Below are 25,327 nucleotides of genomic sequence, written 5' to 3'. Positions count from 1 at the left end.
ATACCCGAAAGCTCGTACGACATCGGTAAATATTGGCATCTGAATGAACATTATTAACCTTTTCTGTGTGATGTTACTGTCTTGTGTGCTTGCTTTAGACGTTCAGATATCATGTTTTTCACGCTTGCCCTTGGTAAGAAAAGTATGACGTGAAGCGCATCAGAAAGTCCGGCGCAGCTACTTCGTGATTTGTTAGTTTTTCCATAAACCACAATATATACCCTGTGATTGGTTGAGGGGTGGGTCTTACGCTGAATGAATGCAGGAAGTGTACAGCGTGAGACTGCAATTTGACGTTCGCCGGAGCTATTGAAGAATAAGGTTCCTCACTAAGGTAACACGCTGTTAAGTTGGTATCCACCTTTATACCTCATAAAATGTACTGAATAGTAGCTAATCAAAAAAAATGGGTGGCATAATATTTGTGACGTACAATTTTGCTTACAGAAGTTGTGGCAGCGTATTTAAATGCTCCTGCACTCAGCAGCACTTAGCATGTACGCTAGGAGCTAACGGCAACGTCAACGTTGAGATAGTTGTTTGCAAACTAAACGTATTTCGACAAGTATTTAACATGCAGTTTGAATGTTGTACTGCTGTACGCTGCTAATTTATAGGGCCATTAAAAGACGTGTCGCTACTGGCTTTCGGTATAACTGCGTTTTTTGTTTTTTTACTATCGGTTTTAACTGAAAGGGAAAACGATAGCTAACGTTATCTTTATTATTGTATGACTGAATTGAATCTGTGCCATTGTCAGCTATGATAGCTCAAGTTGCGATTTGAATAATCTTTTACCTTTGTCCACGTCCCAGGGTTAACTTTACATTTTTTCTAACTTGAATTATCTTTCATTGCACCACTAAAACACTGCACCTTTCCAGAGGTCTAAAACGTTACAGGTGTTGTTGACAAGATTTAGAAGGTATGTGGAGTAAATGTTTAGCATTTTGGCCTAGCAGTTCTTCTACTGTACGCTTTTCCATTTGGGTATGGCAAAATAGAAAAAAAGGTACATATTATAAGGTAAAAAAAAAAATATATATATAACAAACGGTGGATCCCAGTAGTGAATCAGTGTTGCTTGTAATGTGCTTTAACGGTTATTAGTTGATTGGCAGAAACTTAATAGTTAACTATTCTGATAATCAATTACTAATGAGGACATGAGGAGCAGTTTAGGTGCTTTCCTCTGTTTTATATATTGAATAGCTTTGGGTTTGGGGGTACTTGGATAAAAAGTTATTTAAAGATCTCCAAGGTTTCTGATAAACTGTGATCGCCATTTAGTTTTCATAGAAGAAAGCAATATCACCAGATTAATCAATAAGGGAAATAAGCATTAGTGGCAGCCCTATTTATTATGTCAACTCATATTAGAGTGGCATAACAAAACATATTAGAATAGAGTATTGCGTAGTAGGAGTAGAATATCATACTTTCCAAAATCAAGATGCCAATTTGATAATGTTAAAGTAAAGGTCAAGAAAACTTACTGTTTTACCAGTACATCAGTTATCCAACTGGTATAAATGTGCATTTGTACAGTACACAATATGTTTTGCCTGCATTGACCTTGGACTGGTGTGCAAATACTTCCTAGAGCTCATGGTTATGTAATAAAACACCAATGCTTTGCACTTGCAATTTAACTTTTTGCTCTTAATCCCATGCTGTACTCATGTCATTACAACCCTGTTATTTCACCCATCTCTCCTCTTTCATTTCTTTGTCTTCCACCTTTCTTTCCCATCCCATTTACACTTCCTCCCTTACCACAACTCATCTATCTCCCTCTCTCTCATTCTGTACTTTTTCATCACTTCCCCTCTCTTCATTTAGTTCCTCATTGTCAGTGGTAAACCTCAGACTAAAGATGGTGGACTCCCAGTACTACCTCCCGAATGAGATCGGTGTCTCTGCTCTGGACTGCAGCGTGGCCTTCCATTTGCTTTCACCTCAGGAGAAGATGTACGCACACTACCTGTCACGCGCCGCTTGGTACGGTACTAATCTCATGATGTTGCAAGTTAAAGTCAAGCACTAGTTAAATCAAGAAAAAAACAATAGTTTATTGAAGAACTGAAGCCCATCTGTTGTCTTAGGTACGGTGGTCTGGCAGTGCTGCTGCAAACATCCCCAGAGTCGACAGATATCTTTGTCTTGCTGCAGAGAATCTTCAGGAAGCAGACGCCTGCACAGCTGGAACAGGTTGCCACAGCAGTTGGACTCAGCTCAGAGGAGTACCAGGTACACAGTCGTTGTGTCTTTGGCTGTCTCAGGTGCTGTCTTGACACACCCTTTCACCCACATACAAATGCAAGCAAGTGTCAAGATATTCATTATGTTATATACTGGATGAAAATGATGTTTCTTGTATTTTCTTGTGTTTGATATTCAGGCATTCTTGGTGTATGCAGCTGGTCTGTACGCCAACATGGGAAACTACAAGTCTTTTGGAGACACCAAGTTCATCCCAAATCTACCCAAGGTAAAAATCCAGTTAAGCTGCTTTGTAAACAGTTTTTTTTTAAATGGGGTGAACACAATTAGATGAACATCTTTTCAATTTATTGCAATACCATATAATTACACTATTAAATATGGTTTCAAGAATTCTCCCAGAGTTGAATCAACACTTGTCAAACTGCTGTGACATATTTTATGCTGTCTGTGTCTGTCTGTCCACCCAGGACAAGCTGAAAGCTTTGGTAAAGGCCAGCCAGGCATTTCAAGACCAGCCCACTGAGATGGAAGCCCTGTGGGACAGCTGCTCGTGTCTCCTCTACTCTCTGGAAGACAGACAAAAACAGCTAGGGTTGGGTGACAAGGTGAGATCTCGCAGTATCATTTAATGCAGACTTCAGGCCAGCTTTCACCATAAACTATTTTGTCTGGTAATGTTTAAGGAAATATTAATCATGTCAGGACTTTATAGTATAGATTTGATAACTGTTAAAAAGACATTTCTTATTCTTCATCATAAGCACAGGTTAATTGAATATTCACATAGCTAGTGGGAAGTCAAATGGTTTTGCAGTTTGGTATCTTTAGATTGGCTTAGGAAACCACTGAACCCATAACTTCCACTGGGTTCTACAGGTGACCCGGTACGGGCCCCTATGAGAAAAATCCAATGGCTCATTAAGTATTTTTGCTTTTTTTAGGGAATTAGCACCTACTTCTCAGGAAACTGCTGTCTGGAAGATGCTGAGTTGGCTCAGAAGTTTCTTGACTCAAAAGTAAGTATTCTTATTTCCATTGTTGTTTCCCCAATCTATTTCTTCTGTACTCCATGACACCTTATACTTTTCTATATTGCACTCTATTTTACGTTTTTTTATAATCTTCCTTCACCTTTGCCCGTCTTTATTAAGGCTCATCATGTTTTTGTGTCTTTTCTCACTCTTCAATGTATTTTTCAGTCGGATTGGTCTTATTCTTAGCTTTGTTCTTGTGGTTCATCTCTAGAAACTGTCAGCTTACAACACCCGTCTGTTTAAGAGGGACAATGGAGGTAAAACCTGCTATGAGGTGCGCCTGGCATCAGCTGTGCAGAAAGGTCAGAACTACAGTCTTACATGAGAACCAGAATACAATTTCTAAAGATTGACAACATTCATCAACCATATTGCACTTGTGACAGATTTGGCATGCATAATGTAATATGTATCACATGTTCATGTAGACTCCACATGTTATGCTGGAGACATGGTAGCTTTTGAACTTAAACACGTTATGATTACTAAGAAATTGATGTGGAGTGATTTGTTTGTGTAATGTTAATAATGCGACACAGTTAAAGCAAATAAATGTACAATACTACTTCACAGACTGCGCAGTGGAGGGGGAATGTGAGTCGTGCTGCGGCAGCTTCAACTTTGAAGACAAAGAGTTCATTGTGAAGAGGGGGGACTATGCTCCTTTAATGGAGAAAGTCTCTTATAACCTCCAACAAGCACAGGTGAGAGCGAGGGATGCGCTGTGGATTATAGTAAATATTAAGACTGTATTCTTTAGCTGTTTGGAAAAAAAATCCACCAAAAAATTAAGTTCATAGAGAAAAATGAATTTATTATTTTTCCTGTAAAACACAAAGAATTGCTTTTGTTGGGAGTTGGTAGTGATAAATATATGTAAGATTACGGAAAGTGAAATAGAGACTACCAAAATTACAAACGATGCCAGAATTGCATCTTAAAGGTCCCGTGTCATGAAAATCTTGACATGAATTTGAGTTCCCCCAGCTGGCTATGGTCCCTCATTGGATAGAAATGGCAATAGAGATTGATCTCTTTAGGTAGGGAATTGGAGTGGCTGAATGAGTTGATAATCTAAAAAAATACCCTTTCTGCCACAGTTTCACTTTTGTAATTGTTCTTCTTTTTCCAAATAATTACCACAGGCCTATGCCGCCAATGAAAACCAGAAAAAGATGCTTGAAGAGTACACTCGCAGCTTCACCTTCGGCTCAGTTGAAGCCCATAAAGAGGGCTCGCGCTATTGGATTAAAGACAAGGGACCAATTGTTGAGAGGTGAGCCCGTTGTAACTGTCCACAATGTAGGATGTTTCCTTGTCCAGTGCCATTGCACTCATGATTTGACAGACCACATGTTGCATGTGATGTCAACCTTGAATGTTATCGGATTTATAAAAGACAGCTAACTCAGGACCAATCTGTTTCTCTGGTCATGTTACTCTCCTGTAACCTCTGAAACCTTTCTCTCTCTGATCCTCCCTCTCCATTACTCTCAATCTCTCAGTTATATAGGTTTCATAGAGAGCTACAGAGACCCATTTGGCTCCAGAGGAGAGTTTGAAGGTAACTAGCATACTGATCAGGAACCGTGATATTGACATGTTTGTTGACATGCAAGCTGTTAGTAGCGTGGGCCTCTCCAGGTTGTATTGCTGTAGTAAAAAGCTGGAGAATATTTGGGGGAAATTAACATTGTGGTTGAGCTACTTTAAAATAATTTCATCCTAGGAATGATTACATTGATATCTTTAGAAGGACACATACTGTTAAGGAGGTTGTTTAAGTACTCTGCTGTCAGACTTATATGTACGCGAGTGCTGAAATGAACAAGGAATCTTATGGGGGCTTGTGGTTGTGTGTGTAAATAGTTAAAATATCAGGAGGGTTTCTATTACTGTCCTTTCTTCAAGATTAGTCAGAAATGGTTTTCTTTCAATTCACTTCCTAACTTTGGGTTTGTGATGTCACCACAAGGTTTCATTGCGGTTGTGAACAAGGCGATGAGTGAGCGTTTTACCAAACTGGTGAGCTCAGCAGAAGTCTTGCTCCCTGAGCTGCCTTGGCCAAGGGAGTTTGAGAAGGACACTTTCCTTAAACCCGACTTCACCTCGCTGGATGTCCTCACTTTTGCTGGCAGCGGAATACCAGCTGGCATCAACATCCCCAACTGTATGTACGCTGAGATGACAAATAACACCATTCAGTTGGTTTAAAAGTTTAATAGCTTTTTGTCTGTCACACAATATTATGCTTTAAAAAAAAGGATATTTGTGTTTTTGTGTGTAGATGATGACATCAGACAGTCAGAAGGCTTTAAAAACGTGTCACTAGGCAACGTGCTGGCTGTAGCCTATGCTACAAAAAAAGAAAAACTCACCTCCCTGGAGGAGGAGGACAAGGTAATGCATGCAGTTTCCTAATTCTCACACCACCTCTTGTCCATTTCACCTATTTACGCGTGTGTGTGCACGTGCGTGTGTGTGCGTGTGTGTGCGTGTGTGTGTGTGTGTGTTTAGGATTTGTTTATTAAGTGGAAGGGCCCATCATTCGAGGTGCAGGTTGGACTTCACGAGCTGTTGGGCCATGGAAGTGGCAAACTGTTTGTCCAGGTCGGTCAACCATATTGATTTATCCCTGTTAAAATATTGAATTTACAGAAATTGGATTGTAGACTCATCTGTAAGAAAATAAAATCTGATTTGCGTTTGTTTTGTCTTCATACAGGATGACAAGGGCAATTTTAACTTTGACCAAAGTAAGGTGACCAACCCAGAGACTGGAGAACTGGTGAGTTTGTGTGTGTAAACACTATTTCTTTTTATTTTATTTTTTATCAATTCTGTGTTCAGTCGGCAAAAAGAGACAAAGTAGTTGAAGTGTGAGTATTTTGTAGGTGTCCAGTTGGTATCGGAGCAGTGAGACGTGGGACAGTAAATTCTCCACAATTGCTTCCTCTTATGAAGAATGCCGCGCTGAGTGTGTCGGACTGTATCTGTGTCTCAACAAGCAAGTGCTCAGGTATATCATGTTTTGCTGGCAACCTACACTCATTGTGTGTCTGTGAATTTGATATCGATGTACGATGCATGTATTCATTAGGGCTGTCAATCAATTAAAATATTTAATCGCATGATTGTCGGTCCGTGTAACGCTTATCAGTTCAATTTTCTAAGCACAAACCGACATTTGGAAAAACAGGAAAATGGGGGGGGTGTTTTACTTTTGAGGGTTTAGTTCAAAAGCAGGCAAAACAAATAATTCAAACTTGGTGTTGAAATAAGCTGCTGAAGAACACTTTCCTTTTTATACAATGAAAGTTAAGCGTTTACACATTTATGATAAACTCCCCAGTTTGTCATAGTGCAAAAAATGTTGTTATAGCCTCCAAATCCTCTAAAGTCCCAAATGTCTTTAGCTGGGAAACATTTTGTGACTTAAGTACAGCAGTTATTTAACAAACATTACCAGAAGGACCCAGTAACTAATCTCATTATGTTATTCAGGCTTCAGTTATGATGATAATTATTGGAATGGAGTTCTGGTAAATTTGTGGTAAAGCCCAGGTGATTTGTGGCTGATGTCTGTGAGGGAGGCCAGCATGTTGAATTGGTGTTGCCTTTGTCTCTGTGTTGTGTGTTCCAGTATTTTTGGCCATGAGGGCCAGGATGCAGAGGATGTGGTTTACATCAACTGGCTTAGCATGGTCAGAGCTGGACTGTTGGGCCTGGAGTTCTACACACCTGAGAGCAAAAGCTGGAGACAGGTAATTTGTCTGTGCACCGTGTTGCTTTTCTCCATAACATGCTGTCTCTCTCCAATAGTCACTTACTTGGACTGGTTTGCAACCTGCAATAATGAATCATAACTTTATACATACAAGTCCAAATACAGACCATTAGGCATGTGTGTCTTACAACCTGACTGGCTCTGTTTTTCAAATCTGTGTTGTTTACAATACAGCTAATCTGAAGACAGCTAAAGTCTGTCTCTGATTTATATGAATGTCAGGATATGTATACATTGTATGTCACATGTATGCATGCGTGTATGTCTAAAGGCTCACATGCAGGCTCGTTTCGTGATCCTGCGTGTTCTGTTGGAGGCCGGGGAGGGCCTGGTGGGCCTGGAAGAAGTGACTGGACAGGACGGCAAGCCTGACGCTCGAATCACATTGGACAGAAGCAAGATCCACACTGTGGGCAAGAGCGCCATCCACAAGTTCCTCTGTAAACTGCAGGTATATATAATCAATTTACTTTTATTTTTGAAGTAAAAGTCAAAAAATAATTCACTGGCTCTAGCTTTGCAAATGTGAAAACAAAAAACTTAAGATATGAACATTTGGACTTTGGGAAATTTTTAATGACATTTCTTTTACTTTATACTAATGTTTTATAGACCAAACATTGTATGTGAGAATCAAGAATACAATCAGCAGATTAAGGGATATTGGAAATAATTGTAAGTGGTAGCTCTAAATAAAATAAATAATGAATAAAATGAAGCTACACAATAGCAAATCCAACCAAAAATTATGTTCTCAAGTTGCTGTTGTCATAAATTTGATTTAGTTTAATTTGTTAAAATGTTTATGTTTTGTGACTCTAGTATGGCAATGGGTTGGATTGTTATTCTAAGAGGTTTTCTGTCTACTATGGCCAGGCGATATGGAGAAAATTAAATATGTCACAATACTTTTGACCAAATACGTCAATATCGATACCACAACGATATTGTAGTATTGACTATTGGTGCTTTCACAAAATATTTAAGATTTTTCATAAATAATCATCAGTACTGTGGAAATCATGATTAAGTGGGTAAAGGTAAATAATAGAACAGTTACAACAGTCTGGTAAGTTCAGAAAATTACATCACTTTACTGTTAAGCAGCATTTAAAACCAGGAAAAGGCACCACTTATGCCATATTACAATATCCAACATCTAAGACAATACCTAGTCTCATATCACGATATTGATATAATATTGATCTATTGCCCAGCTCTTCTGTCTACTATTGCTACTCACACAATCCTTTGTTTTCGTACTTACATGATATAAAGGAATTATAAACCCCTTGATGGCTGTGCACTGCTATATTGTTAGCCTATGTCTAAATAAATGATCACACATGAATTATCAATAATCCCACATTTTGAAGGTCTTAAAGGCAACAGCAGATGTGGACGGGGGCAGGGCTCTCTATGACTGCTACTCCACTGTCAGTGACAGCGGTGCTCACAACTTCTTGCGTCTCCGGGAGACAGTGCTGCTAAGGAAGGAAGCTCGTAAAATGTTTGTCCAGGCCAACACCAGAGTCAATGGTATGTACCTGCCATAAGAGTTCACTCATGTCCGTTTACACAGATACACACATACGGACACAAACTTCATTCTGCCGTTTATCTCACTGCATTCGACAACATTACTTTGGTTTCCTCTGTCATTAAAACAATGGAAATCTATTAATCCCGATTCTATTCCGTGCACAGAATGTTACCGTACCTTTTTAGACTGTTGCTATGAACACCTTTGCCTTTCAAATGCAATACTATTAAGCATTATAAAACATCTTACTGTTTCAAATTCAGTAGTTACAGACTGCAGTTGTACATGCAGCAAAGCAATTGTAGACACTGACAGTTATTTATTCAGTTTGTGTCTGACTCTTTGTGGTTTCCAGGGGACAGTGTCGAGCTGGTGGAATACGAAGGCAGTGTAGCAGGTTTGATTCAGTCCTTCACTGAGCGCTTCCAGGACGAAGCCGGGCAGCTGGAGGCTGACCTTTTGGAGCTCGCCAAAAGAGATGCCTCCTGCTGGTGTTGATGGATGGATGTTCTGCTCCATAGGCTTTGAAAATACAAACCCAATCAGATTTTTTTTTTTTTTTTGAAACAATATGTAAAAGCAAATTGATTTGTAATGGATGTTAAAACACACAAAACTGCAAAATGATCTAAATCCTTTTAGAAGACACTTCTGAAGAGACGAAACTGAAGTTTCATACAATACAATAAAGCCATAAGACTAGAACAGATCTGCCAAAGATAAATCCAGTTTTTCTAGCCACAACTCCGATCCGATGTCAGGTGCTGTCTTTTGACATGATTAAATACAAATAAACGAGTTGATATGACACATCACTCTTTTAGATGCATATTAGGACACATTTTTCTAATGAGAAGTACTGATAACTGTCCATTAAACCAATGCTGCCTGGCGGTAAATATGGTTCCTGGGTATAAATGTGCATGTAAATGACTGAAGGTGGTTTTCACTTTCTAATCATGGCACGGTCAGAATTTAGTTTCAGATCTTCACAAAATGATCATTATGACATGTTTTGTCTGTACTAAAAATGATGTCAATCAATTGATTTTTACAGTCAACATCCTTGCAGCTTGTCTATTAATTTAAATCTTTGTTCAGCCTTGGTGTTCTGACCGGTTAAGACTGTTAACTACCTTAATGTTGACTAAAAGGTAAAATAGTACGTAATGCTCTTTTTTTTGCCAGGTTTGGTATAAAAAAAGGTTATGGCTGATTACTTGGCTGTATAAAATATTTCTCTGTATGAAAGGCCTAAAACGCTATATGTAAGAAATGTGGTGTTGAATCTGCACAAATAAAATGTGTTTCATAAGATCTTAGTGGTATTTTTTTCTATCAGAACCATTAGACATTTGCTCATTTCATATATTGAAATTCAATTTCAGATTGTGGGTGAATTTCATATATATTTTAATAACATTATGAATATCCTTGATGTTTCGAAGTAGGACCTTTAGTAAAATGACACAAATGCGTAGTTGAAGTCTGAAAGTCTGTTTAAATTATATACTATTCTGATCTAATGCTGAACAGCAACAAGTTAACTGTAGAAACAACCGGATCATTCACATCATCCTATTTAATGGTCACTTAATAGGATGATGGGAATGATCCGGTTTCTACGGTTAAATTGTTGCTGCTATTACATTACATGTCAGAATAATAGTTTTGATGTAATTTTTATTTGTATCTTTGTTGCAAAAAAAATAAAGGAAACTTAAGGTTAACTGTTATGGACTACCTTACCCAATAAAGTTTCAAGTCTGAAATTTCTTAATTTAATTTTTTTACATTTTTGGTTTGGTTTCAGAAAATGACCGGTGATAGAGCATAATAAGTTTATACAATTTGCGGTTAAAACATACAAAACTTGAATCATCATTAAATATTTAAAGAATTCTACACAATACTTTGATAATGTAATTCAGTTGTTCGCTACAGGCTTGTACCATTGTCCAGTTGGTGGGGTGAGTGAGGTGGAGTCTCTGCTGCTCCCTCGAGACTGCTGAAGGAACTGCAGCTGTCTGTGTCATTTACAGAGGCAGCGGTCCTCTGTAAAACCAGATCCTCCTCGTCCCTCTTTGTGTGCAGTTCCTCATTTGTCTCAACATCTTCATCCTTATTTCCCTCAACACCTGCACCCTCCTCCTTAGCCTCTCTCTCTGATCTTGGCTGATCTGGTCTTGAAGGAGTAGCAGGTGTATGATAGGCCTGCTTTGCCAGCTGAGGGAAGGATGGAGAGAGTGCGAGAGAAGGAGATGGGGTCTGGTAAGGTGAAAGAGAGGGGGAAGCGCTGGGTGAGTCATATGGAGAGAGGGAAAAGGGAGCCTTGGGAGAAAGAGATTGGGGTTGATGAGGCGAGAGGGGGGGGGAAGAACCGGGAGAGTCATGAGGAAAGAGGGACGGAGATACTTTGGGGAAAAGGGGAGGCGCCTTGCGAGAAACCGATGTGGAGAGGTAAGGAGGGAGTGAGGGAGAGAGGGAGAAATTGATCATTGGAGACGGCTGCATGTAGTCTGAGTCGTCTGGAAGATTCTCCATGACTGTTGGTAACTGAGTTGTATCCCCCCTGATTCCAGCTTCCATTTGGCCTGGGTCCATTTGTGTTTGGCCCTGCTCCTGCACCTTAGGCTGGAGGTGAGGAGTTACTGTCGGAGGCTGAACTCGGGCCTCACTGGGGGTGTCCTGACTTGAGTTCTCACCGTGTAAAAGACCTTTCAAGGGATGGACGGTTCCTTGTCCCGGTTTCTGAGCTTTACATTGTCGTTTGGTTTTAGGCATCAGAGGTGGTGGAGGTGGAGGAGCAAGCGGGGGCGAAAGAAGGGTCGATGACTCTGTGGAAATCCGAACCTTGAGGCTGTGTTTGAACATGCGCCGTCTGGACAAAGCGTTCTGGGACTGCAAGAAAAGAGGGTTGATGAAACAGAGAGCACCCTGGCTGGAGCCGTAGTCCAGCTCTCCGGGGCTGCGTGTAGTGATTGGACAAAACTCATGGAACAGGGTGGGATTGGAACCTGATTGTTTGGTGGCGGTGTCTGATTTAGGTGCTGTCTTGAGCTGGTTGGCCGAGTCCGGCTCGGGAACTGAGTCAGACTGAGCTGCCGAGCTTGTCTGTGGGGCAGCAGTGGGTGGGACTGGATTTACAGCCTTTGGCTTCTTTTTTTTGTCCTCCTGGGTCTTAGGGGCCCCCCGTGGCCCACGGATGTTTAGGTGGGAATTCCAGAATTCTATAAAACAATATAGATGTTTTTTTTGTTCATTAAAGTGAAACAGGTTTTCTTGTAATTTCTATATTTTAAGCAATTTACATATCTTCCTTTGTGCAAAGATGTGCCAAAATAAAACCTCTTGATGACTATTAAACCATCTCCTAATAAAAATTGTGACATCCTAGCATATCACAGACTATATTTCATGGCATATTTACTGTGATTCCTTAACAAACATTAATAATAATGTATGCAATTTGTGTGCAAAAAAAATCAAAACTCTACTGTCAAAAAACAATAAGTTGTGTTCACCAACCTATTCCCATATGTGAGATTGACTCAAGCTCTTTGTGGGATGTTGCCTTTGCAATGGCTTCAGGAAGCTCCAGAGGGAAGCGTAATACATCTCTGATACAAAGATAATATAAAATTTGAATAGAAATATTAGTTAATGCAGATCAATAACTATTGACAGGGGAAAAATAGGAAAAACTGATAACATATAGTAGAGGAAGAGAAGGTAAGGAAAAGAAAACAGCTGAAGAAAATGATAATGAGAGACAAGAATTTACCTGCTGACACAGTAGAAGGAAATGAGTCGTGGGAGATCTGGGAAGCTGATGGCTGAGGTCTCCAGAGACAGAGCTGGGTGGGGGTGAGAAAAATGTTAAGGTGCAGGGATTTTTGGAGGGAGTGAATGGTAGTGAGATGTAGTCATGTGTGAATACCATGAGAAAAGCTGTGTTTGCCATTTTATAAAGTGTACATACATTTTAATTGATATCTTGCATTCCCGGAACTTGCAGGTGAACCAGGAACAGTTATTTCATAATATATGTCACTTACGTCATGAATAGCAATAACATAAAGCATACATGAGTAGTTGTCAATGGACTGAAAAAAGCACAGTAACAAATGTAAATGGTCTGCGGAAATCTGTTGACATAAAGCTCTTTGTTTTGCTTGCAAGATCTTGATATGTGATTACACATGTGTGACTGTACATTTGTGTTCTAAAGAAGGCAGATTCCGTTTCGATGGGGTCAGACACTGAGGGTCATAGACCCCATTTCCACCTGGTAAAAAGTGTTTCGATCGCAAGAGGACAGCTCTATACAGGTGGTACTCTTACTGGAGTGTTCCTGTCGGATGCCAAGCTGCTGAACAAACGATGGCAAGCTGTCATCTGTCAAGCGGACACACAGCACGTCTTTCTGGGACGTGCGAGACTTACGCACCAAAAAGGTCTGCAGGACAACACAAGTGATTACTGATTGCCTGTGTGTGTGTATAACATATGGTGTACTTTTCTCTAGTTTGTGTATGTGGCTCTGACCCCAGGAGGCTCCCTCTGCAGTATGTGCAGTGCGGTGGCAGGGTTGATGGACAGCTGAAGCCAGACAGGAACTGTGAGCAGGAGACGGTCCAACACGCTGATGCTTCTCAGAGAGCCGTGTCCTCTTTGATTCCCTAACTTGCGCTCTGACGGCTGGGTGGGCTCTGGGAAATCATACAGCGGTTCTTCTTGTGCCATCTACACACACACACACACACACCCACACACACACCAAAAAGTACACCCATGATTATTCTGCCACTAAACATGCACTCCCATAGTTTATGTGTACAGGTGGTAATTTCTCGCCCTGTGGGATATGACTTCACACACACACACACAGACATTGGGACAGCAAGTCCAGGCTTGGTAAAGTACAGCAGCTCAGACAGAGCTTAAATTAAATTGCAAAGCCGGAAACAGACGTTTAAAATATCTAGACACACACGACACACTAACGCCATAGATAGCGATGCAACATTAAATAGAAAAAAAAAAGAAAAAGAAGCAATGATATTGTTGGTTTCAGGCGATGATTCTGAAGATCTGGCTCTGTTCCCCTATTAAATGTCCCACCGCTGTCTACATGTCAACATCTGTCTGGATCCGCGGTGCGCATTCCTGTAAAACTTCCACATTTCCTCTCAAAACTATGATGCACACAGTCTTCCTGTACAATTACACAACAATTGTGAGTCAACTTGCGCGATTCTAATTTTAACATCACCTTGTTGTTTACCTCTTTGCCCCGTTTTCAAATGCTCCAGTTATTCTCCCATCGAATTCACTAAAATGAAAACTCAACTCCTCTCCACTTCGGCCTGTCAAGACGTGTAGGCTACTTGTTCCCACATCCGGAGATGTCTCTGTATTTTGGCTCCTCCTCCCCTCCAACTCACCTGGAAACAGTCACAGCTAGATCACCTTTCCGAAACTGATTTATTGGTTGTCTAATTATTATGCGCCTAACTACAGCCGTAATAGCAGTAGTTTAATTGACTAATTGATTCTTTGTGTAGGCCTACTTAAATGTAGCAGGTAATGGTGGGGCTCATTCTGATTGTTTTATGTAGGCCTATTATTATCGATCTGAATCTAGCCTATATAAGCTATAAAATAAACGTAGCAGAGTAGGCTACTATAGAGGCCTGTCCCTCAGTCACTCTGAATTGAAGTAGTAACAACAGCTTAATAACAACAACAACACCCAAGGTTAGTTAATATTTGGACATCTTGTGCAAAGTACAAGCCATATGTATACTAGGTGCAAACCGTGCAACCCTGCATTGATGCACTTAGCCTAAGATCACACCCGATGAAACTGCGCCCTAAGGCTGTCAGCGCACCTCAAGAAACCGGAGCCGGATGTGACGTGTGGTTTGAAATACAGCTCCAGGACCGCGTTGGGTAAGAAGTCTGTGTAACGTTACTATGCTAGCATCACTATAATACTTTTCCTCCTTTTTGTACAAAATTGAAAACGCAACCAGGTAAACCGTAGTTAATATATTCTATAATAGCTCACACCAGTGATTGAGCTCTAGCTTAAGCAAATGTTTTCAACTACTAGGATCAAACCACAAGCTAGCTAGGTTAGCAAATATTAACGATGTTGCTAGCGTTAGCTAAGCTAGCCACCTAAGCTAACGTTAGCTACATTATTAATGTCTGCGTTTAACAAAATGGCCAGTAGTGCCCGTAGCTTTTAGCTAACTGTTGGTCGTGTAACTGCTTACATCTTACCATTAGCTAACTAAAGGTATGTTACCTATTTTGCGTGTTTTGGCATTAGCTATGTTAACGCTAGCTAACTTGGCAGCTAAACTGACTGCCTCTAACTTCATTGGATCAGTTTGCGCCGCGAAAGTTATCTTAGTTAAAATAAATTCCCGGTTAGCTCACGTCAATACGCTTTTTACCAGATGGCATTGTAGTAATTGTATTCTAACACCACCTTGCATTATCACTTCATCTTAATAAAGCAACTATGATTCAGCCACTCGACAGAAAGTGCGATGTTTCTGTTGAGATTCAGTAACCGTACAACTAACTAGCTAGCTGGCTAGCTAACGTTGACGTTAACGCTATCCAAAGGATCAAACTTAACCGACGCATCCTGTTTTCTCTTTCACAGATGCCTAGTTGATACAGAGATGAGCGGTGAGAACGTTAAGTTGTTTGTGGGGAACCTTCCTTTAGATGCAACTCAAGACGAGCTAAACAAGCTCTTTGCTCCATATGGAGAGATCAACACCTGCTCTTTGCTCAGACAGTATGCCTTCGTTACCCTGAAGGGAGAGGGGGCAGCAGACAGGTATTTATCTGTTCATTACCATTATTAGATTTTATGAATTGATTGCTATTCTCGAACTGATCTTACTTATGTTGGGATATGAAAAATATATATAAATATAAACAGCTAGTTTTTGCCACCATGCTGATAAATTGCGAGTAATTTTGCTAAATTCGACTCAAGTAATACAGTCCATCTAGTCAGTTTTGAACACGCTAAATAGAAATATCTTTCAATAATAATAAAAATGAAATAATTATGGACAGTGAGGGAAAAAACTACATGAAATGTTACAATATGACAATGTTATAATGCACAAACTACATACTAATGGATGTTATGATAAAACAAACTTAACTGAAAGGTGCATCAATGTTAAGGATTCTTCTCAGCATGAGAAGATATTGTCGGTGTTATAAGTGCTGAGCAGGGTCCCATATGAACAGATAATGTTGCCGAAGTGAACACAGTATCTTGTTCATTTTAGCAACAGTTTGCTTTCTTTGCAATGGTTTCTCAAAAGCATCATGGTTTACAATAACATTCAAGGATATAGTGTAATTTCTCTCACAAACAGTTCTATTTCAGTCTTTGGACCAGAATAAAATTAGTTTTACTACTGTGAGTCCATTCAGCTTGAAAGATATCACACTTAGCTAACATTAATGAACAATTTCAAATACATAACATAAGTTGTAATGTCTTAGATCACATTTTCACTCTCCAGGACCACTACTTTGTAATTAAAACACATAATACAAGCATTCATTCTGGCTATATACTTGACATGAGCATGCATATCCATATTCTAAATACATTCAACAGTGTATGAAATTTAGAAGTAAACATAACAAACTGGTGATATCAAGTAAACTCAGCCTTTGCTTTGCCTTGGCGTTAGGTTAGGATAACATTAAAACTGCATCTTTGCAAGCCTAAACTAAGGCAAATTAACTTTATAGCTTACTGTATTATTTTGAAAGAAAATATGGCTAGGTTGGTCTACATAAACTAAACATTGTGCCAAAATATGAACAATAACATAGCCGTCAGTGGTCTTAATTGCTAGCTAACCACCGCTAAGGAAAAATCCAGCACCTTGAGGTATGTTGCACATGTGAATAACATCACTTGTTTAGCAACAAAACAATAGGCTGATGAAACATTACTTTGCTTTTTTATGCTGGTTTTAAACGCTTTGCATCCCCACTAACCTGGAAAATGTTTTAAACAGTAAGTGAAACATACAAAAACAGAACTAAATAGAACTGAAAGCCCTGTTGGGTTTACTGCTGCAGTGCCTGAAAAACTAATGAATAACTAGAGGTTTTGGACCCTGCAGAATCAAAAACAGATTAGTTCAGAGACTTTGGGTTCTTTTATTTGCAGTTTGAAGCATGACATGCCAATGAAATATATCAATAGTATGACAAAGAGACTGGATTTTTCTGGTTTTAGTTTCATGTCTTCTGTTCTACAAATTGTTTTTATTTATTTTTAACCTCAGTTAAAATGCCTGCTGTGTTACCGTCTTCTGCTGCACATGTGATGATGCAAAGATCTTTGTTGTTCGTAATCTCACAGGGCCATACGACATCTCGATGGCAAAGAGTATAGAGGCAGGCCCCTGGTGGTTGAGGAGTCACGTGCTCGCCCACCCAACTCCACTAAAGTGTTTGTGGGAAACCTCGCGGCAACATGCTCAGCAGACGACCTGCACGGGCTGTTTTCAACCTTCGGAAGAGTTTTAGACTGTGATAAAGTCAAAGGTGAAATACAAAGCATGTCCCCAATACTGATGGTATAACAATTATACATGCAGGGGTTTAATGAACTGTTGAAGAAAATATTTTGTAGAAGTCCTAATGAATTGAAATGAGCTGGTTTGCATAAATAGAGTCGTGTAAGGTAACAATAATCTTCAGATTATCTCGTCAGACTGCAGTGTTATATATAGACAGTTGAGTTTTCAAAGTGTTAAATCTGTGAAATTAATAATGCTTAAGAAACAATAAAAAAAAATATGTTGGATGCATTTTATTTTTAGATCAATGTCTCATGCTAAAACTGGTCCCTCTGATTCCTGTATACTCAACAGCCAGATTATGCTCAAATGTTGGCTATGCATTTGTGCATATGGAGCGGAAGGAGGAAGCGCTGGTAGCCATTGACGCTCTCCATGGGACCATGTTCAAGGGCCGTCAGTTGGCCGTAGAACTGTCCAAAGCCCAACCTTTGATTAACCAGCTTGCCATGGCCGGAAATTCAAACAACTTTGCGGGTGGTATGGCAGGTAAAGATGAAGGATCCGTTTGTTACTAAGTGTTTTTGTGTACAATTAAATGCTGAAAACAACTCATGTTCTCATCATATTTTCTGCGCCCGTTCTTTTGGCAGGTGGCAGGGAGGGCCTTCTTCCACGACCACCTCCATCACTAGAGCACCATCAGAGTCAAGCAGCCGTGCTAGCAGCAGCTGCCGCAGCCGCGGCTGGACTCCCCATACAAGTAAGTTAATTCTCCAGCAGGGCATCCACTGTATTTGAAAACATCTAACTTGTGATATCTGAGCTGATGAGTTTATAAACTGTCACAGGTCTTCACACTTCAGTTACCAATATTGTTGTTAGATAAATCAGGTTTGAGGAAATGGAATCTCTCATCTTTCTTTGCAGGTTCAACAAAGTGTCCATAACTCATTCTACAACACCACATCCTTTGACCCCACCTACGCTGCATTGAAGGGCATTACAAGCGCTAAAGGTGCAGATGGAGTAATTTACGGGGCCCTTGCCAGCCAGGTATATGGAACCGTTGCTGACCAGGTCTACCAAGATATGGCCAATCACAATTCTGCAGCTGTTGTTGAAGAAGTAGAGCCACAGACTGGACCAGATCCAACAACGCTTTTTGAGGCAGCAAGAGCCAAGTTCTTTCAGGAGGGACAGAAGGTCTTTTAACATTTATTTGAGTAAAAGTGTATCATATTTTCCTTTGTGTTGTACCTTGTCATGTTTATTTTCTGACATTTTGAATTGAAGGTTCTGGCTGAGCAGCAGGCAGGGAGAAAGGCAGCATCTGCAGACAGTGAGCGGGACCGCAGCCCTATCAGAGGAAATCGAGCCCCTCTCCTACCAGACCCCGTTCCGGGTTCTTTTGCTCAGATACGACCAAAGCGGCGCGCCCTGCTGCCAACACCACCTGGAGGACCCGAAGAGCCTCCAGCTGCCACCACAACTCCGGAAGGGTCAGATCCTGTTGCTAGGTACATATAACACAGTTTTGATTAAGGATGGAGGCAGAAGAAAAACAAAAGCATGTTAACCCTGCTTCACCTTGCACAAATACTATCGGTCAAAAGTTTGGGCTCAATTACAAATTTCCATACCACTCCATTATAGACAGAATACCAGCTGATCTGAGTGGGTGACTGATCTTAAATGCATTATCAGCAACCATTCATCCAAAAAAAACTAACTGAGAAAACATTGGAGAACCCTTTTGCAGTTAAACAAAGTTTTGGAAAATGTAATGTGAAAACTGCTGCCCTGGTTAAAAAAACAATGCAACTGATCTCAGCTGGTATTCTGTCTATCATGGAGTGCAATGGAAATTTCTAAGCGACCCCAATCTTTTGACCCGTAGTGTATAACAATAAAAGTATTACATTCACATTATTGTAAAGTGCTTTACAAAAAATCACATCTCTATTATTACTTCATGTGAGATGTGTTTTTTAGACTAACTTTGCTTTGTTTCTGCTCTCCTTTCTTCTACTTAACCTCTTCAACTGTAAACTGCACTCTAGGTCTTACACAGAGTACTACCAGCAAATGCATCAATACCAACAGTATCAACAATACCAGCAACAGTACCAGTACCTCCAGTATGCTTACACCAATCCTCCTCCGCCGCCTCCACCTCCACCGGCCACCACACAGGCACAGGCCTCCACCACAGCCACTGCACCCCCAGGGACGTATGCGGCGCCCCCAACGTATGCGGCACCGGGAGCCTATGCAGCGCCAGGAACATATGACACTTCGGGATGTTATGCCTCATCAGGGAGCTACAATGCTTCATCTGGAAACTACGAGGCCTCGTCAAGAAGCTATGATGCATCTGGAGGCTACGGGGCACCGGGAGCATATGATTCATCAGGAGCTTACGCAGCAGCGGGAAGCTACTCCACATCCACACCGTATGAGCAGACACCCGCACACGGGCAACCCATGCCCCGGCGCCATGATTACCCTTACCACACGCCAGAACCCCCTTATCGATAGTCCCACCCCCACACACTCCTTCCACAAAGCAGACGTGTGTGTGTGTGTTTGTGTGTGTGTGTGCGTGTGTGCGTGCATGTATATTTACATAAGGGACAGTTTTAAAGGAAAACCAGAGAGGGAGCCAGGTCGAATGCAAGTTTGAATGTAATTCATATTAACCTAGTCTCTTGCTTGCCTGTCAGTTTATGGCTGTGTGTCTAAGTAGGACAAGTAAAATTGGAATATTGTCGAGCAATCAGAGTTTGTGTTAGACGTTATGGAGGCCCAGCTGGTTTTTTGTTGGATGTTAAAGGGGCTTTAATGTTTCTTGGGACAAAGTTGGACTTGGAGGCCAGGGTAGGATCATAAGAGAAGCTTTTTGTTTGTACTGAATCAAGGCCTTTTATATACTCTACATAAAAATGTGCACCAAATTTGTGTTTCCTGGAAAAACTGTTAAAAATAAGCAGTCCAAAACAAACTGATGAATTATTAATAAAAATTTAAAAAATGTTAATCCATCTGGCTCCCTAACAAGATGCATTAAACTTGCTGCCTTCTTTAAAAAAACACATCTTTTAGAGATCCATATGTCTCTAAGATAACAATTATTAATATTAAAATATCATCCAAACACACACTATTGTTGGCGTAGGAGAACCCTGTGCGGAGTATGTAACAGGCCTCTGTTTAAATTCTGCTTGACCCTTTTGTAATTGCTAGTCTGTTTGCCTGATTGAAGAAGAAAGCAGAACTGAATTGAAATGGAGCGGTGCATCAGCAAGGTTTTTGTTGCCTTTACTGAATAATCTTTTTGTAAAGATTGCGAATGATTAATTAACCAGCTTGTAAATTGTTTCAGGCTGGTTTCACTGAACTGATCAGCCATTCCTAAGAGAATCTTTTGATATTTCAAAAAATCTCAGATCACCTATTTGAAATTGACGTTGAGGTCCCTAAGATTCCAAATTAACTCTGGGTGATTTTGGTGATTGTATTTTGCATGCCGGCATTACAAGTTTTCTTGAGGCTATCTGCTTTCAGGGAGTAAAGAGTGACTACAGCGTAAATGTGTTGTCCACACAGGCCTTCCTGTTTAATTGGGTGAGGTGGCGTAACTTAATATGGATATTACCAGTCTGATTCTGCGCGCTTGAAGTTTTATAGTCACGAGGGACAGTCAAGTGTGAACATGACTTTGATAACAACAGGGGAAAAAATACAGTCTGATGAAACCTTTTCAGCGATTAAATTGTATTATGTGACCTGGATGTCTTCTTGAAGTGGTTTTCCATAATTTACCTTTCTTGTGTTTTCTTTCTTAGCCCAGGCTCTCTGTGTTTCTCGAGGCCTACACAAACTCAGGGGTTAAATATATCCTGTCGAGAGTTTTGGTTCAAGTCGGTGTTTGCCTCTGAAACGTTAGGACAGAATCTTTTTAGGTCATTTTGTCATTCACATTTTTCTTTTTCAGTTTTGTGAAGAATTGTGATCGGAGCATCCTATGTGAAAAGAAAGCCTCAACGTGTTTCTCCCATTTTTGGTCATACTTAGTTTGACGTTTTTTTTGTTTTTTTTAGACTGAAGAAAATAAGCTTTTGTTGATTTTGTACGTATTTAAATTTATAAAAGCCAGAAGAATGACAGCAAGTTTTGTTTGGCTAATGATGTTGCAATAATCATTATCAGTGCTTACATTTTGAATTGGTTTTTGACAGTTTTTTATTATTGGCTTTTGTTCCAGTCTCAGCTACTGTGAAGTCTCTGCCCACATTGGAAACTATTGGGGATTTAGAGGGAGAGTTGAACTAGTTTTCAAAACAAGAAATATACAATTTGCTACTCATGTAAATACTTTAAACCTTATTTTAGGCTGAAAAGTAATACCAATCAACATTTGGTTGAGTGGTAAGAATATTGACTGTTAATATTAGATGTAATTATTGTATTTTTTCCTAAACAGTGAGGAGATAGTATATAGACAAGATGAAGTAGGACAGATGAAGTAGGACGATGGACAGTCATACCGGTCTGTTTATAAAACAAATAACAAAACAAAGAGGCAACCCTCAAGATTGACGGTAATCTGATTATGGTCATGCTTGAAGTGAGATGTATTGAACCATTGTGGCATGGGATTAAATACACTAAACACGCTGTAAAAATCAGACATTGCATATGATTTGAAGGGCAGATTCTAAAAATGGGAGAAAACGGTAATCTCAATTGGAGTTTAGAGCAGGTACAAGTGTATACTTTTTTCCTAAATGAGGTGCCGTGGTGGGTTGTTGACGTGTATAGTGTAGGGTTGTTGACTGAGTGGATATGAGGTGATAGTCTTGGTGCTGCAGGTGAAAATGAGGGTTGTTTTGGATTTAGTAAAGTCTGCTGAGCAGCAGCCAGAAGGGTCGATGATCTTTCCTTTTCCCACTTCTGATCTTACCAGAAATACACACCTAATTTTGACACTAGCATTACTGGCTGTCTCTTCATTCATATCACACCGAGACAGCTCCACATGTGTATCTAGATGTAACTGGGTTCATTGCATTTTACTCATGTAAAGCAGGCTACATGTGCAAATGATACTAATGCGCACCTGATTTTATATGACTTACAGTAGTTGTTCCGTTCGTGATTGTAAAACACTAGTTGTACCTCTCATCTTATTTCTTATACGCCACCTGAGTTGGTAGTGCTGTGTTAGGTTTAAGTGACACATAGCCTCTCTAAATTTCCACATTATTCCACCTTCTCCATGTGAACTGTTAGTTGCATGCCTTGTTGTTGCTGCTGCTCCAGCCACCTTCTTCCTCTTGCTGATTATTGCAGCTAGAGTGGGAGGGAGCCAAACTGAGCCCTTGCCCTGGACGTACGCCACACGCAGCTGTAGCGTGGGATGGGGATAACAGCAGCGTTAGGCCTGAAACTGCTGTGGACGATGGGGTGTCCCCCCACTAAGGTAAACACTCAGACCACACACTCCTGCCCCTCCCCGAAAACACATGTACGCACTCACAAACACACAGATACATATATATGCATACTTCCCATTCCTTACCTGTGTGCAGGGAGTTTTCTTTGTCAGGATTTCATTTATTTTTTTGGAAATGGGTCTCTCATCCTTTTTTATTGGGAGATTAACTTTTTCCCTGCTTTTGATTTTCCTGATCATATCCTTGCATTTTCCCACCAAGAATACTCTGCTCATACATTCCTGCTCCCAACAAACGGACCGCTCACACACACCAGATTTGGAGGATCGTGTACCGTCTTTTAGTCTAAATCTGAACCCTTTCTGAAGCAGGCATGTTTTTAGTACATCCCGTATCTAACAGCCTGTCATTAAAGAGTACCAGTCAATCAGCCAGAACTGGGCGTGGGACATGTAGATGGGATGGGTTGTTTTAGTTTTTGTAAATACGCCCCTGGGGCCACTTCGGGATTAAGTGCCTTGCGTAAGAGCACATCGGTAGGCCCTTCATTTCAGAGTTGAATAACCTGGCTCAGGATCGGTTGCTGGTTCAACGCTCAACTGCCCCTCTTCCCTAAAACGACGATTTTTGATGCCACATTGAACTTGTATGAATGACAATGAACACAAATATCATTTTGTTTTAAATTACATTTTGTCCTATGTTCTTTGAAATGTTTAATTATCAATAAATGACTTTGAACTGAACTGTAGCATCTGTGTTAATATTTTAAAAAGAATCTTGAATCAAAGCGTGGTTACCAGCAAATTAATGTTCTTACTTTTAAAGTGTTAATGGAGAAGTCGCCAAATAACTAAGAGCTCAGCATCAGGAGACGTTTTATTCAATTTTCTTCCAAAAACATCAATCTATGCTTTTCAAATAAAAAACAATAATTTGATAACAATCCAAACTTGTTGATACTTTGATTTACAAAAAAAGAAAATGAGAAGAACTTTAAGGTATGGAACCTCATTCCCTGCGAACAAGACATTTTAATGAGACACTGCTGAGTTGCATGCCCTCAACAACAATGAACAGTTTACAGATAGACACTAGAATACTGAATGAGTGTAGTGAATGCAGTATACACAATACTGAGGGTATACTGAGGTAATATGGTAAGTATTTCTAAGTAGCTAAATGAACAAAGGATGGAGTGTGAAACTGCATAGATGTCGTGCACCTTTCACTGGCAAAACGACATAGAAATGCAGTTTCTGTTCTGATAACACTCTGGTTTCCAGCTGCTAGATAAGTCTGTGAAGTAGCTTCAGTAATGACTACAACAGCCTATTTCGTGTCTGCAGACACTTGAGCCAGCAGATATTGGTCTTGGGAGTCTTCCATTATGCGGTATACTACAAGCCACCCGTTGAAGTTAACCTCCCTATGTCCTTTTTGTAAAGTTACCGAGTGCAGGTAGAAGTATTGTGTGCACTGATAATTTACGTAGAAACTGGGGCAGAAAGCTCAGTTTTTAGTCCTTTTTATATTAGACTTTTATGGAAAGGCAAGCTGAACTGAATGTAAGAGAGAAATTACTTTCTCGAACAGACTCACCTGTTGAAGCATGTTTTCTCTAAGAAACTAATCTGAGGATGCTTTTAGGAAATCCATCCCCAGATAAAATGCTAAAACTTTGTTTTCCTTTTTGCTTTTATGTTGTGTCCATTATATTGATTTAGAAGGGGAGAGGTAATTAAGGATAATACTTATAAAAAAATACCATGTCAAAAGACATGACTGAAAGACATAGGGATCTAATCCCCTTGTCCAGGTCTGTGTAGCCTACATTTTCCAAAATAGTTTAAAAAATAAGGTTGAAGCTTCCCGTGAATCCAAGCCTGGTTTCAGGAAACCAGTCCGTGCTTTAAGAGGATGACTTAAAGAATAAGTCCAGTTGATGGCAACAGACAGGACGAGACTGGGCAAACACGTTAACACCACACAATGTTGACCAGACCAAACACGTATTACAGTACTTTGACTTTCAATCACAACCTCTCATGATGCTGCTGGCATAGTATGAAAAAGGAGCGAGCATTCAAACACGTATTGAAAATAGCAACGCTTTAATAAAGAGCGATTTTACAAGACTGCAATGTCTAGCTAGCTAGGTGATAACTGGCATTGACATCCATGGTGTTTTACAAAGATGCAGTTATGGTAACTGGGTTTGAAGTTTGATGGGTTACTTGCAAGTTGCATTTCTGCATGCGAGGCAGCCTTCAAACAGTTCCAGACCCTACATTGTAAAACAGTTGATAATGAATGTCAATGAACGTTAATGTCAAGAGGTAAGTAAAAAATCTCATGGAGAAATTTCCTTAACGTTTTCCAAACACACCGGTAAGTGAGAGTTCACACAATGGTCATGCTTTTACCGGGCACACAAGCCAATAAAAAGACGACACTTAATCATGCAAAAGAAGACAGTTTCTTTGTCTCTAAAAACAAAAGAACAGTTCTGATATCATCCATCCGTAGTGACCTTGAATAAGAAGAAGCTGCGCTTTGATGATGACTTTGGTGCAAAAAAATGTTCCTGTTTCGAAGAGGACAGACCCTGTCCTGTCCACTTCCTCGATGAAGACACTCTTGGTATAGACCAGTTGTGATAGTTTACCCTTGACCCCCCCCCCCCCCCCCCC

At 40.2% G+C, this 25,327-nt stretch overlaps 3 protein-coding genes and 1 long non-coding RNA gene across 9 annotated transcripts in view; 3 read left to right on the top strand and 1 right to left on the bottom strand.

The window, feature by feature from the left end:
• Positions 1 to 3: 3 nt before the first annotated feature.
• dpp3 (dipeptidyl-peptidase 3) lies at positions 4 to 9,907 on the top strand. Of its 2 annotated transcripts, none has more exons than XM_032534194.1 (20): positions 4 to 25; positions 1,843 to 2,001; positions 2,106 to 2,250; positions 2,402 to 2,491; positions 2,694 to 2,831; positions 3,168 to 3,242; positions 3,472 to 3,562; positions 3,834 to 3,964; positions 4,406 to 4,536; positions 4,766 to 4,824; positions 5,236 to 5,430; positions 5,548 to 5,660; positions 5,778 to 5,870; positions 5,986 to 6,048; positions 6,155 to 6,279; positions 6,904 to 7,024; positions 7,319 to 7,498; positions 8,424 to 8,586; positions 8,946 to 9,128; positions 9,165 to 9,907. In XM_032534194.1, the coding sequence occupies exons 2-19, from the start codon at positions 1,877 to 1,879 to the stop codon at positions 9,086 to 9,088; spliced, it is 2,181 nt and encodes a 726-aa protein (XP_032390085.1). In that variant the 5' UTR covers positions 4 to 25; positions 1,843 to 1,876; the 3' UTR covers positions 9,089 to 9,128; positions 9,165 to 9,907. The 2 variants fall into 2 exon arrangements, with proteins under 2 accessions (XP_032390085.1, XP_032390086.1); XM_032534195.1 differs by lacking the exon at positions 4 to 25 and adding an exon at positions 227 to 334.
• On the bottom strand, positions 9,447 to 14,097 carry LOC116700762 (ras and Rab interactor 1). Of its 5 annotated transcripts, XM_032534203.1 has the most exons (7): positions 13,878 to 14,097; positions 13,139 to 13,336; positions 12,935 to 13,049; positions 12,375 to 12,447; positions 12,119 to 12,210; positions 11,608 to 11,820; positions 11,122 to 11,491 (listed from the first exon to the last, which is right to left on the bottom strand). In XM_032534203.1, the coding sequence occupies exons 2-7, from the start codon at positions 13,334 to 13,336 to the stop codon at positions 11,367 to 11,369; spliced, it is 816 nt and encodes a 271-aa protein (XP_032390094.1). In that variant the 5' UTR covers positions 13,878 to 14,097; the 3' UTR covers positions 11,122 to 11,366. The 5 variants fall into 5 exon arrangements, with proteins under 5 accessions (XP_032390091.1, XP_032390090.1, XP_032390093.1 ...); XM_032534200.1 differs by having other exon boundaries at positions 9,447 to 11,820; positions 13,866 to 14,092; XM_032534199.1 differs by having other exon boundaries at positions 9,447 to 11,820; positions 13,878 to 14,090.
• Positions 14,098 to 14,453: 356 nt separating this feature from the next.
• On the top strand, positions 14,454 to 23,380 carry rbm14a (RNA binding motif protein 14a). The gene is made up of 8 exons (XM_032534326.1): positions 14,454 to 14,545; positions 15,273 to 15,452; positions 17,016 to 17,200; positions 17,530 to 17,724; positions 17,829 to 17,938; positions 18,106 to 18,381; positions 18,472 to 18,695; positions 19,239 to 23,380. Exons 1-8 carry the CDS (start codon positions 14,454 to 14,456, stop codon positions 19,714 to 19,716), a joined length of 1,740 nt encoding a protein of 579 aa, XP_032390217.1. The 3' UTR covers positions 19,717 to 23,380.
• Positions 23,381 to 24,471: 1,091 nt separating this feature from the next.
• The window catches only part of LOC116700766 (uncharacterized), a 2,172-nt gene continuing 1,316 nt past the window's right edge, over positions 24,472 to 25,327 (top strand). Inside the window, exon 1 of the long non-coding RNA XR_004334724.1 lies at positions 24,472 to 25,140. This is a non-coding gene — a long non-coding RNA (uncharacterized LOC116700766). The remainder of the gene's footprint in view (positions 25,141 to 25,327) is intronic.

The sequence above is a fragment of the Etheostoma spectabile genome, chromosome 13 (genome assembly GCF_008692095.1).
Source record: "Etheostoma spectabile isolate EspeVRDwgs_2016 chromosome 13, UIUC_Espe_1.0, whole genome shotgun sequence".
NCBI classification, from domain to species: Eukaryota; Metazoa; Chordata; class Actinopteri; order Perciformes; family Percidae; genus Etheostoma; species Etheostoma spectabile.
This window is presented reverse-complemented; position numbering and strand designations above follow the sequence as displayed.

Bases quoted from the DNA above. Each gene is read 5' to 3' on its own strand.
- dpp3 (XM_032534194.1), top strand. From the start codon at position 1,877: ATGGTGGACTCCCAGTACTACCTCCCGAATGAGATCGGTGTCTCTGCT. The intron at 2,492-2,693 runs GTAAAAATCCAG...CTGTCCACCCAG, and splicing joins TCATCCCAAATCTACCCAAG to GACAAGCTGAAAGCTTTGGT. The intron at 3,965-4,405 runs GTGAGAGCGAGG...TAATTACCACAG, and splicing joins ATAACCTCCAACAAGCACAG to GCCTATGCCGCCAATGAAAA.
- LOC116700762 (XM_032534200.1), bottom strand. From the start codon at position 13,336: ATGGCACAAGAAGAACCGCTGTATGATTTCCCAGAGCCCACCCAGCCG. The intron at 13,050-13,138 runs GTCAGAGCCACA...GTTGTCCTGCAG, and splicing joins TGCAGAGGGAGCCTCCTGGG to ACCTTTTTGGTGCGTAAGTC. The intron at 12,448-12,934 runs GTAAGAGTACCA...ACCCCCACCCAG, and splicing joins CATCCGACAGGAACACTCCA to CTCTGTCTCTGGAGACCTCA.
- rbm14a (XM_032534326.1), top strand. From the start codon at position 14,454: ATGAAACTGCGCCCTAAGGCTGTCAGCGCACCTCAAGAAACCGGAGCC. The intron at 15,453-17,015 runs GTATTTATCTGT...GTAATCTCACAG, and splicing joins GGAGAGGGGGCAGCAGACAG to GGCCATACGACATCTCGATG. The intron at 17,939-18,105 runs GTAAGTTAATTC...CTTTCTTTGCAG, and splicing joins CGGCTGGACTCCCCATACAA to GTTCAACAAAGTGTCCATAA.